Source organism: Lissotriton vulgaris, chromosome 8 (assembly GCF_964263255.1).
Source record: "Lissotriton vulgaris chromosome 8, aLisVul1.2, whole genome shotgun sequence".
NCBI classification, from domain to species: Eukaryota; Metazoa; Chordata; class Amphibia; order Caudata; family Salamandridae; genus Lissotriton; species Lissotriton vulgaris.
Window position 1 is genome coordinate 1,359,820,485 of NC_141696.1, and position 14,437 is coordinate 1,359,834,921.

General features: G+C 44.1%; 1 protein-coding gene across 1 annotated transcript in view; it reads right to left on the reverse strand.

Moving 5' to 3' along the window:
- CEP295 (centrosomal protein 295) overlaps positions 1-14,437 on the reverse strand; it is a 582,564-nt gene that overhangs the window by 505,670 nt on the left and 62,457 nt on the right. The window contains exons 13-14 of the mRNA XM_086935313.1: positions 6,236-6,419; positions 3,835-4,005 (exon numbers count right to left, since the gene is read on the reverse strand). Coding sequence (XP_086791439.1) covers positions 3,835-4,005; positions 6,236-6,419 — 355 coding nt within the window. The remainder of the gene's footprint in view (positions 1-3,834; positions 4,006-6,235; positions 6,420-14,437) is intronic.

The window sequence follows — 14,437 nt, forward strand, 5'->3', positions numbered from 1 at the left end:
ACACCTTTCTAACCCTTTGCCTTTAAAGCACAGTGAAGACAGATGGACGAGGCAATAGGTGTAATGTAGCTGACAGATTAAAACAAATGTTCTGACACAGCCGACATCAGAAACAATTCTGAGGTTGGCCAGCATGGCCAGAAAAAACCTGGTTGGGCCTTAAACCCAAATCTAAAAAGATGAAAGATGTGATGTGGAAACTATGTACTAGAACTAGAGGGGGAAACCAGCAACTGGTAGACAAACAAAGTAAACCTGAGGGAAGGATGAAAGGAAAAGAGTAAGTGATTAAGAAAGTGGACTGGTAAAGAGAAACAGGAGACACAAGAAAGACACCAACTGCAAACGACAAATAATGAAAGCAGAGACCAGAAAGGTCACTAGAGCAAAAACTGTTTGGTTAAAAGATACAGAAAATCACTAAAACGGTTACTGGGAAAGAGAGATAATAAAGGAAGCATCTTCCCCCAAAAGAGTATGGAAAGGAGGAAAACGAGAGCCACTGATAAGGATGGGACAGGTAAACACATCACAAGCTAATGAAGAGTTTAGGAGAAGACATATGAATTGTTGAAGATAAAGGAGAATATAAAATTAGAAGCCTCCTGCTGGGAGAGGGATGTAAAAAGATAGCAGGAGGTGGGTAGAGGGTCGGGAACATGTATATAACTAACTACTAAAAGACAGGTAGATAAATGCAGCGAAGATGTAAATGCTAGGCAGTATATAAAAAGAGAACGAGAACTTCAAAGAAGGGACAGGGAATAGTAGAGGGTATGACGGGATGAAGACATAAAAATTAGCTCATAGGGAGAACATAATGATTGCATGAGAATAGAGAGAAGCAGGGAAGAGGAGCAGAGAAAACATCCGGATTGGAGAGAATAAAGCTATCAGAACTACAGACAGGGGCGGATAAGGCCATTATGACCCACAAGGGATTGAGTGGCGAGGACACAAAGGGCTTAGGGAGTGCTGGCACACAGCGATAGTAGGAAGTTCAAGATTAGGGTGATAGCTGCGACTAGTAGGAGCTATTAAGTACGAGAAGGTAGAATAAAGTAGTAGGACCACCAAGGACAGTGAGGAAGATAGCAGGGGGACAGGCAGGAGTCCACGAAGTGTGTGTGCCTGGTGTGAGATACAGGTTGATGAGCGCAGACACGAACATGGAAATAAAAGAAATGCAGGAGCATCTGTAGGCATGAGGAAGAAAGAAAACCTGTACGGGAGGGAGGTGAGACGGGTCCGGAGAGTGAGGTGTGAAGAAGGATCTGAGATGAGGGAAAACAAGAACCCTGGAAGGCAAGGGATGCAGTGAACCACTGCGAAGAGAGACTGAGGGAGAGGAATTGGCTAAAAGACGCCAGAGGACACAGGGTGAGCAGAGCCTTCAAGGTGAGGAAGAGGGGTACCGATCGAAAAAAAAAACCAATCAGGAAATGAGAGAAATGCCGGGAAGAGAGGAGTGTATGATAGAGGAAAGTGGAAAGAAGAAAAGACAGAGAAAGTGGCCGCATGACATTGTTAGTAGCTATAAAATGAATGGAGACTGAGCAATGGAGTATGGTTAGAGCAGAGACAGACCTAGGGGAAAGGAATGCAAAAAGGGAGAATTTAGGAGAGCAAGAATTGGCAAAAAGGGCTCGGTTAAGTTAGAGGCGAGCCGAAGAAGCGACGGATGCGGAGCCTAAACTACACCCTCCAAGATCACACATCTAGTAGGTAGTTAAAACAGAGTGCACATATGTGCTTCAACGTGCTGCGCATTTTAACAGCTTCCCATCGCCCTAACACCTTGGGCTGTCCTGGCGCACTCGCGAAAGTGCGAAAGTGAAAGCGTGTCAGAGCGCAGAGCGTGAGAGGAGACAGGCGCATTCACAGCCCATTTCTCCTAAAGCGTGCAGTCACAGCCATTGTCGGCAATGGCTTTGGTAAGCTCGTGCACATCTCATGTCCCACTTCGCTAGCTACACAGCGACAATAGTCTCGCTTCGCGAGCAGCGCGTGGCGCTGCATCGCTAGGAGAGACCTAAAAAGCATAGTCTTTATAATTGATGAAGAACTATATCTAAAGCCAACAGCTGGCTGCCTCCCAGGCGGAGGCAGCCAGCTGTTGCCGGAACTGAGGTAACGCCGTGATAGGCGCGACGTTGTGAAAGGAGGCTGGGTGAAGTCGAAGCCAAGGCGGAAGAAGTCAGCCGCGACCTCGAAGGAGGCCGTCCGACAGTGAAGGAGGCGGAGAGAAGGCGGAGCCTGCGGCAGGAGGAGCCGGCGAGAGAAGGAACCCAGAAGTGTGGTGAAGCGCCGCTGTAAACAACGCGGTGAAGAACGCCGGATTCCCCCCCCCCTTTCCCGAACAGCAGCAAGGAGAAACGCAGATTACCGAGCCCGCAGGCAGCCGCTGATCGAGGGCAGGGGACAGGACACAAAGGCAGCCCTAAAATTGCCAAGTAAGCTCGGAGAGTGGGTGGAGGCAACAGGAGCCGACGTGACTGGCCCTCAACCGCCGGCAGACCCGAGTGTGAGGCAGTATTACACCGGCCGGGTTGACAGGGGCAAGAGTGTTGGTTTTGCCAGCAAAGATTCCCCAGAAGGCTGTACCTGTTTGAGCCCGTGATATTTGATCTAGGGTGTCTTCTGTGGGAAGGGTCATAACAGACCATAGTATCGTGGCCATTTGAGGAAAGGCAGGAGGGCTGAGGCTAGAGGTCAAACAGACAAACCCACGAGGAAAATCTCAGTGGGGCTTATAAAAGACAGAATTAGATGTTAGAATAACTTGTCTGTTTCTTTGAATCAAACAGCTGACTGGATTAGCCTTCATGTATGCCAGTGGGGAAAGGTTTGCTGACTTAATGTGTTAACACGCAAATTGATGGTCCTGATTCACTTGGGTAAAGTACCTGACAGCTTCAACTTTTCAAATTTTCAATGTAATTGCACAACTTAATTGTACTGTGAAATTTGTAGCAAGAAAAAGTATTAACATAAACATAAGTACTGGAAAGTTTACTACTGTATAAAGCAATATTAAGAATGTAAATTTGGAACCACATGGATGTAAGAAAAGAGTAGATGGAGTGAAATTGATACTCTGAATTTCGAACCTACCAAGAGAACTTTTATAAAACAATTCGTATTTTTCTAAGACTGGTGTAGTGTCTCTCTTTTCTAGTGGATGGACGCTGTGTTACTGAAGGGTGCGAAGCAAACTTAACACATGTGCCTTTGGGATAGGCCTTCCTACTTTGTGCCAAGCTACCCTATGTAGACTGGTAACCCCAGGTCCAACAACCATACATAAAGAGTATTTTCCTTACAACCATTTTAAATTTAATTGTGTTGAATACATACCTTTTATGAAGATTCTCACAACAGTTATGACAAGAAGACTTGTTGATCCTGGCTACAACAAAAGTGAGCTTGGATGCTTGCCATTCTCAAACTGAAAATTAGACTAACTGGACACGGACCTTAGGTACGGTATTTGACAGAGGTGTGCAGTCCCTCCAAGGCCTTGGAAGGCGACAATAAGATAATAAAGACAGTGGTTCAAAATGTTGATTATTGGACTGCACATACCAAACTTAACATTAGGCCAGTGGTCAAATAATGCAATGCTAAAGAAATATCACTGAAGTCCCTGAGTGACTGGATTGTATCAAATGTAACTTTCATAATGTCTAAACACAATATTTAAGTAAGAAATGGATGTGCGAAAAGTATAGATATATTTTAGATGATATAATCAGTCTTACAACTGTGTACATAATGAAGGACGAAAGCTCTTCATTTCAAGCCTTGTATCAGCATCTTGCGGGAATATATCACCTGTAGATTTGCTTGTATGTTCGATTTTGGCACTGTCTTGATAGTCTGTTGTCTGAGTTGGACACATCTGGTCTGGATCCATGGAGAGATCCAACTCCTCATCTTCATTCCCAATAGATGGAGCGGGCAAAGGGTCTGCTTCCAGCTTTAAAATCAGGTCTCCTTTCACCTCTGGAATAGCACAAAAATAATATGGATGCGTAATATATGACACAAAGGAATGTCTGCTTTTAAGCTGTGGTCAAGGTTTTCATATAAACCCAATCACTTGCTTAAGAGAAGGAAAATTAAATTTTTAGAGTATTAACCTGCAACATTTTATTTTCAATGGACCTCAGGTTATAGGAGTAAATCGTGAAAAACTCAAGATGGATGTTTACATGATAGACCCTATGGAACAATGTCCTTCCAACTAATCACAAATGTATTTTGCTATTCTGTGCATACAAGACCCTTTCAGACGAAAGGCTGCAGATATTACATGAAGTAGATGAGTATTATGGGAGAGTCTGATGCAAAACCAGTTACAACCCTATATTTTATTGAGAAATATTATTAACACCAATCTGGTGTCCGTTGCGGTCAACTTCACTCATGAGTGCATCCTGGCAATGTAAAATTGAAATGGATATTTACCTATTGGAATAGTTTTGCAGCTTGAAGAATCTTCTGGATTCACATGCAGTGTATTATTCCATCATCTGGCAGTAGGATCTGAAATTCTCTCTATTAGTGTATTCTTTGTTTTCCTGGGTAACGTCCAGTTGTTGACAATTTATTGCTGTGTTCCTCCTGGGATGAAGTCAGACATATGCCCTTGAAACCCCTCAGTGTACACGCAAACCTCAGATTCTAAATTTTCTTTGGAGAACCTCTTGTAGTTTTGGCTTACTCTTGTTCTGTCCGTTGATGTACCTTCCCTAGCTGCAAATACATGTTCTATTTAGGGGAGGCAGGCAGGAAAATCCCCAAAATTCTTCAAGCTGCAAAACTACTCCCATAGGTAAGTAACTATTTTGTTTGCAGCATAGATTTTGGTAGAATCACATGCTGTACATTGATTCAGTAGCCGTATTTGCCTCCCTGGGAGGCTGGGATGGAAAGAGTTTATATTTGTAAACGGGTGTCTGAATAAGTTACGTCTCACCTGTACCACTTTGTTAGCTTAGACTATCCATCTTGCAACAGTCCCTTATATAGACAGGTAAACCATTGTATTCCAGGGCAAACAACATGAAAATTGCTTTCTTTTCCCGATTGCCTTAGTGCTTTGAACTGCTCTTCTGACATCCAGTGTGTGAAGAGCCTGTTCAGCCTGAGATGCTGGCAGTGTGTTAAGGGCCTATTCAGCCCGAGATGCTGGCAGCTAGAAATCAACTGGTGGCTGCACGGAAAATGCAAATTACCTATGATACGAATTGTGGGATAGTTCTCATCATCATCCTATCTCTGAAATTTCAGGTAAGGTTCTTATGTTGAGAGGGTTTGGAGTTCACTGCTTGACCCTGTTGACCCAGTCTTGACCTTATTGCTAATGGGAAATGTCCAGCCAGAACTGCCAAGCCAGTCTTCCCTGGACCAGAAACAAGCATCCTGGGACCGGTTTCAAAGAGTTAGCTCACTTTGTCACTGAATTAAAGTTAGCCTGGCTGATGAAGGGTGTTACCCCAAACCGGTCCCAGGATGCTGGTTTCCGGTCCAGGGAAGACCTGGCTTGGGGCAGTTCGGGCTGGACTGTTCTCATGAGAAACAGGGTCAAGACTGATTTGAATGTGGCTGGATCTGAAGCGTGGTGGGGAAGTGAACTAAAAAGCGATGAAGAATTCAACCCAGCTCTGTGACTTGAAAGTTTGGAAAGTTTCAGTGCTTCGTCCATCATCTCCTTGTGTTTGCTTTATTATTTCTGACTTCATGTTCCCCATATCCTTCATCCCGAATAGAAGGTTTTGAACAGCAGTGAATTCTCTCTCACTTTAAATTGTAAGTTAATAGCAGAAGCCTAATTTTATCTATATTTGTATTGGCATAAAAATTGAAGAAATCTTGATGGGACGAGAAAGTGGGGATACGTTGACCAATGTTAGACTAATATATACTATCATATGAGTGGTATGGATTATGTCAATAAAAACATATATATGAAAATAAATAGATGAGAGGTCTTTATTCTTCTCGTACTTATTTCGTGTTGGGCACTGAATTTTGGTAAAGTGTCATGATGGCGAAATAACAAAAGATTCTGAACACAAACAATTTTACAGAGCAAGTAATAGAGGAAAAACAGCAGTAAACAAACAAAAGATTATATCTGTAACAGACATGAGGAGACTTCATTCAACTGGTTAACAAAACATTAGTCAGAAACATTGTGCACATCACAAAAACCTTTCAAGACACTTACTTCTATCTCCTGTGTACAAGTCTTCAAAGGCAAACTCAAGCTCCCTCTGGAAGTCCTCTCTAATTTCAATACGTTTGTAAGCAGGTACAAATAGTTGTGGAGGCATCTGTGCCACGGTCTGTCTTCTGCGGCAGAGGTCATCCTGCTGCATCTGCTCCAGCTCCTTCAACAGTTGTTCACGGTCCTAAAGTTTGAAGATGGTCAAAAAAGCACAGCATTCCCGATAAAAGGATACAATGGCAAACACAACGTTAAAAATTTCATCCAGTGGCAACCAAACAAGCCACTGATTCCAACTCTGCTTGTCTTACAGATCTAATGGTGAAGATGGAAGAAAGTGAAAATAGGCAACGCCGGAACAACCTGCGCCTGCTGGGGATTCCTGAAGGAAAGGAGTCAAGTCAAGTCAAGTCATAAAATTTATATAGCGCACTACATACCCAGAGGGTTTCAAGGCGCTTAGGAGGGGGAGGAGGATTATTTGTCAAATATCCACGTTTTAAGCTGCTTTCTGAACGCTAGGTGGTTCTGGGTGAGGCGCAGGTAAGCGGGGAGTGAGTTCCATGTTTTAGCAGCCAGGTATGAAAAGGATCTGCCTCCCATGGTGGTCTTGTTGATGCAAGGTACAGTGGCGAGGGCTTGGCTGGAAGACCGTAGTTGGCGGGGGGGGGGGTGTAGAAGGACAGTCGAGTGTTGAGGCAATCTGGTCCGATGTCGTAGAGTGATTTGTGTGCGTGGGTAAGCAGTCGGAAAGTGATCCTCTTATTGACGGGTAGCCAGTGGAGGTCTTTAAGGTGACCGGAGATGTGTTCGTTGCGTGGGATGTCTAATATGAGCCTGGCTGATGAGTTTTGGATTCGTTGGAGTTTCTTCTGGAGTTTTGCGGTAGTACCCGCGTAGAGGGTGTTTCCGTAGTCCAGTCGGCTCGTGACCAGAGCGTGGGTGACTGTTTTCCTTGTTTCGGAGGGGATCCAGCGAAATGTTTTTCTGAGCATGCGAAGAATGTTGAAGCAGGAAGAGGATACGGCGCTGACTTGTCTGTTCATCGAAAGTGAGGAATCCAGGATGACGCCCAGGTTCCGTGCGTGGTCTGTCGGGATGGGTGCTTTTCCGAGGGCTTCCGGCCACCAGGAGTCGTCCCATGCAGAGGGGGAAGTACCTAAGATGAGGACTTCTGTTTTGTCTGAGTTCAGTTTCAGACGGCTTTGTTTCATCCATTCAGCAACTTCTTTCATTCCTTCGTGTAGGTTAGTTTTGGCGGTGCTGGGGTCATTGGTGAGAGAAAGGATTAGTTGAGTGTCGTCCGCGTAGGAGATGATGTTGAGGTTGTGTTGGCGTGCGATGGCCGCGAGGGGGCTCATGTATACGTTGAAGAGGGTGGGACTGAGTGAGGATCCTTGAGGTACGCCGCAGATGACTTCAGAGGCCTCGGACTTGAATGGAGGAAGGCGGACTCTCTGGGTTCTTCCGGTGAGGAACGAGGTGATCCATTCAAGTGCTTTTCCTTGGATTCCGATGTTATTAAGGCGTTGTAGAAGGGTGCTGTGGCAGACTGTATCGAATGCTGCAGAGAGGTCGAGGAGGATGAGGGCGACTGTGTCTCCATTGTCCAGTAGAGTTCGAATGTCGTCTGTTGCTGCGATGAGGGGGAAGACCCCAGACAATTCATTGTCAAACTGCTGAAAGATTCATTTCCAGAACATTCAGAATGGGACTGGGACCATGAAGTGCAACAAGCACATAGATTCCCTTTTTTTTTGAGGAAGCAGTATAAGAATGGGAATGTGACCGAAAATCAGCCCCGGGTATTCCTTGTATACTTTGGCAACTTTCTTTTGAGACAATTGGTATACGAGAAGGCTCGACCTAATTCAAAAAAAGGAGCTCACAGGATTACCTTTTTTTCTAAACCTGATTTTTGCCATCAGACTGTTGAGCGTAGATGGCACTTGCGACAGCTGATCTCTCCCTTACAACAATTAGGGGCAGAGGTATACCTTATGAACCCGGCAAAACTGAAAGTAATCCTGTACGGTACTACCAAGGTTTTCACTTCAGAGATCAAAGCCAAGAGTATCTGGAAGAGATTAAACGAAAGGACAAAAAGGGGCAAATTAACGAATGACCTAATCTGATTCCTGATGTTAATATGTTGCTATCTCCCACTATATCTCCCACTATATAGGGATTGTAACTTTAAACGACGGATCATCTGAGTATCTTGTCTAGCATTGGACACTTTTTTCACAGATGATTGGCGTGGCTGGTGGCCATGGCTCATGACTGGCCTCCATCACTCAGGCTCAGCCTGATTGCTCACATAAGGGGGGAGGGTGGGTGGGTGGGTGGGGGGGGGGGGGTCCGTGGGGGGTGGGGTGGGAGGGGAGAGAAGGGTTGTTGCAGGCACAAGGAGATACTTATTGCGCACACACATATACACACCAAATTTTCTATGAAAAACAGAGGACCATTCCAACACTCTTTAAATGGCTAGGTTAGATCCACTACGAATTGTCTCAGTTAATGTCTGTGGCCTGAATGATAGCTCAAAGAGACAAAAGGTGGCTATGGGCTTATGAACACTTGGGGGAAATATAATATGTTTACAGGAAACCCACGTTGAACAATCTCAAAAACATCTGTTAAACACGTTGGGGTTCAAACTAGTGGGCGCCACCACGCAAGGAGCTAAAACAAAGGGGGTTGGAATCCTAACTGATGGAAAATTTGCTATTAGCAACCCACAAACTAAATCAGATCCATCAGGAAGGTGGGCTATCACCCAGATTCAACTCCCTAATAATATCTCTTTTACTCTGTGTTCACTATATGGGAGCAATGCTGATGATCCCGGGGTTATAAATCAGGTTTCAAACGAATTAGCACACTGGCCCACCCCGATAGTGTTATGTGGGGATTTTAACATACACCTACCAGGAAATTGGGATGTCAACACAACCTGGAAATACAAAGGAAGGAAACCCCAAGTCTTCCAAACCCTAACCAACCTTTTACAAACTCATGGACTGATAGATAGCTGGGCGAGCAAAAATCCCTCATTACCTGGATACACTTTTTATTCGGCTCCGCACCAAGTATTTGTTAGGCTGGATTATTTTTTTGTTTCCGCATCATTAGCTACCAGTTTTACTATAGATATAGCACCCCGATTTATGTCCGATCATAATCCCATCATTCTTACTATAAGAGAGTTTGGGCAATCTAGAGAGGTTTCTAGATGGAGCTTCGAGAAATCGTTACTATATGATCCAAGTTACATTAATCATATGCAAGGATGGATCCCAGAGTTCCTGGAGAGTAATATTGGCTCCACCTCGCAGATGATAGTATGGGACACTTTAAAAGCAGGGATTAGAGGTGAGACCCTTAGGTTCTTAGTTCATAAAAACAGAGTAGAAAAAGCCCAGGTTAAAGATCTTCAAGAAAAATTAAGAAAAATAGAAATGAAGCTAACTCAAACAATCCATGCAGGACTAGATTGCCAATCAGTCCAGCAAGAGGCGATCCTGGCTAAAGCGGAAATAGGGGCGGTATTTATGGGTAAAATAGCAGCTAAGTGGGCAGCAGTAAGAAAGAAGACATATGAGTGCAGTGACAGTATTGGACATCACTTAGCTGTTAAGACGAGACAACAAATTACCTCTAATGAAATACACAAAATTAGATCATCTTTAGGCATTGAGGTCTCCGATCCTAGCGGCATACGACATGAGTTCCAGGAGTTTTATGCTAAGTTATACAAGGAAGAAAACGACTGCCTGACCGATGTTCTAGATAGAAAGATCCTTGAATATCTTAGCGAGATCGAATTAAATAAGCTTAGCTTAGAAGAAAGTGAACTACTAGACCTCACCCCTACATGGGAAGAAATCCTAGATGCCATCAAAAGTCTTCCTGACGGAAAAGCTTCTGGCCCTGACGGCATTCCAGTCGAATTGTTTAAAATCTTTGCCAGCCAAATCAAGGATATATTCTTAGAAGTAATTATCTCCATCTTCAATGGCACTCTACCTCCAAACTCTTGGTCTAGTGCCAGAATATCTATCTTTCCAAAAAAAGACAAATCTCCACTAGACATGAGCTCCTACAGACCAATAACTCTTATCAACTGCGACTCAAACATTTTCTCCAAGGTATTAGCCTCTAGAATATCTCGAGTAGTGGAACCCCTTGTTTCAAAATGGCAACATGGCTTTATACCAAAGAAAGGGACCACTGAACATGTCCGAAGAGTTATTACTCGGTTTGATGCTGCTCAAGTCGCTGGAGACCCGATGTCATTAATACTACTCGACGCCGAAAAGGCCTTCGACCGGGTCTCGTGGCAATTTCTTTGGAGAGTAATGGATAGTATGGGATTTGGGGGTAGGTTCATGCAGGCGGCACAGGCACTCTATTACAACCCAACCGCTAGCGTCGTCATAAATGGACATTTGACGCAGCCCTTTAAAATCTCACGAGGTACCAGACAGGGCTGCCCCTGCTCCCCACTACTGTTCGCGCTCTACCCAGACCCTCTCATCAAACAAATAGAGAAGAATCATAACATTTCTCCAGTAACATACTTTCAAAACAACTGCAAAATTTGGCCTATGTTGACGATCTCGCCATCACTACTCCAGACCCTGTCAATTCTATACAGGCACTAGAAAGGGAGTCCCACAAATTTGGAATATTATCTGGGTATGCCTTAAATAAAGGCAAAACACAGATATTAGTAAATAATAAAATCACCTGGGCTGATACAAGAGTGGTATTAAAGGCCAAATACCTGGGCGTATTAGTAACACCTAAACTGGAGGAAATAGTTGCAGCTAATCTGGCTCCCCTTGCTGTTCAGACTAAGAAGGCACTAAAACAAATAGATAATCTACATCTAACGCTGGTTGGTAGGTGCAATGTTATCAAAATGACCTACTTTCCTAAATTACTTTATTTTTTTCGCTGTATTCCTCTTGAGTTTAGTAAAAAAGATCTACTTAAATTTCAACAAATCTTTACACAGTTCATTTGGTCATACGCTCAACCTAGACGTGCATTAAAACATCTCACGTTACCGAAAGACAGGGGGGGATGGGCTTTTCCCAACATTATCCTATACTACTGGGCGGCAGTCCTTCAATACAGCTCAGTTTTGTTAAGAGAATCCACCTGTGGAGCTGATTCGTCTTTGCCCTCACCCTTCTGGTCCTTGCCAGGGGAACAACAATGGGGCTGTTTAGTTCGAGAAACAGCCTATGGATATTACAACCGCGTTAAATTCAAGACGCTAATGAATTCTTATAAAGTTTTTCGCCATATACGGAAAACGTTTGGAATGGGTAGATATAATTATTACACCCCCATAATTAATAACAACAATCTACCTGCTATATTTAGCTCATCTTATCTATCTGAATGGCACAGAGCAGGGGTTACAAAACTAGGGGACCTTATAACAGCTAGGGGAATTGAGACCTTCTCAACTTTGCAGACTAGATTCAAATTAAAAAGTCAAGATCTATTTAAATATATGGCTATTTACGATTATCTTGCCAGGAAAGTGGGAGGAGTTAATGGATTTGCCGAGGTTGAGCTTATGAACACTCTCCGGAATATCGCCTCTACTCGTATTGGAAGTATATATCAACAAATAAATAAGGAAACCCCTGACGACCTAGAAATTATTGCTTCCAAATGGCACACTAAACTTGATTCCCCTCAAAGTATATTTTTCAACTCCCTGTGTTTATCACAGCAAATCCTTATTTCGGCCAAACTGCAAGCACAACATTTTAAAACTATATTTTTTTTGTATATGACACCTAGCAAAATCATTAAATGGGGATCTGGGAGAGGCACATTATGCCCACGCTGCTCTGAGATAGGGGCAGACTCTATACATATATTCGCAACATGCCCAATTATTAATTCCACCCTACTCAGAATACAGAACTTACTGAGTAAAATAACAAATCAATCAATCCTTCTGAACCCTACTATTATTCTTCTGGGAACTCAATCTGACTCTCTGAGAGTAAAAGAAGAAGGGCTAATATTTGTAGCAATGGCAGTATGGAGGATATGCATTTCTTCTGGATGGTTAGACTTGGAGTCCCCCTCCTACGCACAATGGCTGGCTAGATTAGTTGCCACATATCATCTTGAAAAATCTGTATATGCTAAGAAGGGAAGAAGAAAAAGGAAGATGGGCATCGAAGTTTGGGGGGCATTCTCAAAATGGATTGATCAACAAGGTCAGGCGGAAGTAGAGATATAGAAGGGCCATTAGAAATTTACAAAACTCTGTTTCATTTTACCTTCTTATTTTCCTTCTTTCCTTCATTTTCTTGTTTTTCTTTCTTTTATAGACATATTCTTTTGTCAAATTTTTTTTACCAGCTTTACACCATTCGCTATTTTTTCATCTTTGTTTATAAGTATCTGTACCACTGTTTTGTAACGAAGATGGAATGTGGGAGGCGGGTGGGGCACGAATTATCTTCCTTATGTAACTTGTTAAGACTCCGATTTTGTGAAAATTAATTAAAAAAAATAATAATAATTTTCATCCAGCGCAAGAACTTACACTCTGATTTATCGATTGGTGGTGCAGGTATACCATGGTTTGGCAGCAGTGGAGACTACTCGGACTCCCCCATGGTCAAACTTCTTATTTGGCCGGACGGTGTACGGGCCATCAAAGAAATGGCTATGTGTTCTCCCACCCAATTTGGATGGGCGGATTTATAGCCGTTTACTGCACATCACTGCCGGTAACATCTTGGCAGTAAGGGCGCAGCAAAAAAAACTGGGGTTTTCTTTTTGAAAACACATAGGTATGTCAATTAAATGTGAACAGCTGGTTTTGTAATTCAATAACATTTAAAAAATAAATTAAACAGGGAAGGTGACAAAGAAAATAAAAGCTTTTCAGTTTGAGGGACAAGTTCAAGTTCGGCATTTGTATAGCGCCTTATATACCCAGAGGGTCTCAAGGCGCTTGAAGGGAGGGGTACTTTATTTATCGAAAATCCAAGTTTTCAATTGTTTTCTGAAGGAAAGGTGGTTCTGAGTAAGGCGGAGATGGGTGGGGAGAGAGTTCCAGGTTTTGGCTGCTAAGTAGGAGAAGGATCTTCCCTCCATGGTGGATTTGTGGATGCGTGGGATTGCGGCAAGGGCTTCAGTGGATGATCGCAGTCGGCGGGTGGGGGTGTAAAAGGACAGGCGTGTGTTGAGGCATTCGGGTCCTAGGTCGTAGAGGGCTTTGTGTGCGTGAGTGAGGAGACAATGTAATTCTCTTGTTGACGGGGAGCCAGTGGAGGTCTTTCAAATGACCGGAAATGTGAGCTTGGCGGGGGATGTCTAGTATGAGTCTGGCTGAGGCGTTTTGGATGCGCTGGAGTTTTTTCTGTAGTTTGGTCGTTGTCCCGGCATAGAGGGTGTTTCCGTAGTCCAGTCGGCTGGTGACTAGTGCGTGGGTGACTGTTTTCCTTGTTTCGGAGGGGATCCAGCGGAAGATCTTTTTGAGCATGCGCAGGATGTTGAAGCATGAAGAGGAGACGGCGTTGACTTGTCTGGTCATCGAGAGGGAGGAGTCAAGGATGAAGCCCAGGTTACGTGCGTGGTCCGTAGGTATGGGAGCGCTTCCCAGGGATGGTGGCCACCAAGAGTCGTCCCAGGCGGAGGGTGAGGAACCTAGGATGAGGACTTCAGTTTTGTCTGAATTTAGTTTTAGCCGGTTGTCCTTCATCCATTCGGCTACTTCTTTCATCCCTTTGTGTAGGTTGGTTTTGGCGGTGTTAGAGTCATTGGTGAGGGAGAGGATCAGCTGGGTGTCGTCTGCATAGGAGATGATGTTGAGGTTGTGTTGTCGTGCGATGGTTGCGAGGGGGCTCATGTATACGTTGAAGAGGGTGGGACTCAGTGATGATCCTTGTGGTACGCAGCAGATGACTTCGGTGGCCTCTGATCTAAAAGGGGGGAGTCGGACTCTCTGGGATCTTCCGGCGAGGAACGAGGTGATCCAGTCCAGTGCTTTACCTTGTATTCCGACGTTGCTGAGGCGTTGAATAAGGGTGATATGGCAGACAGTATTGAAGGCTGCGGAGAGGTCCAGGAGGATAAGGGCGACAGTTTCTCCGTTGTCCAGGAGTATTCGAATGTCATCTGTTGCTGCGATGAGGGCGGTCTCAGTGCTGT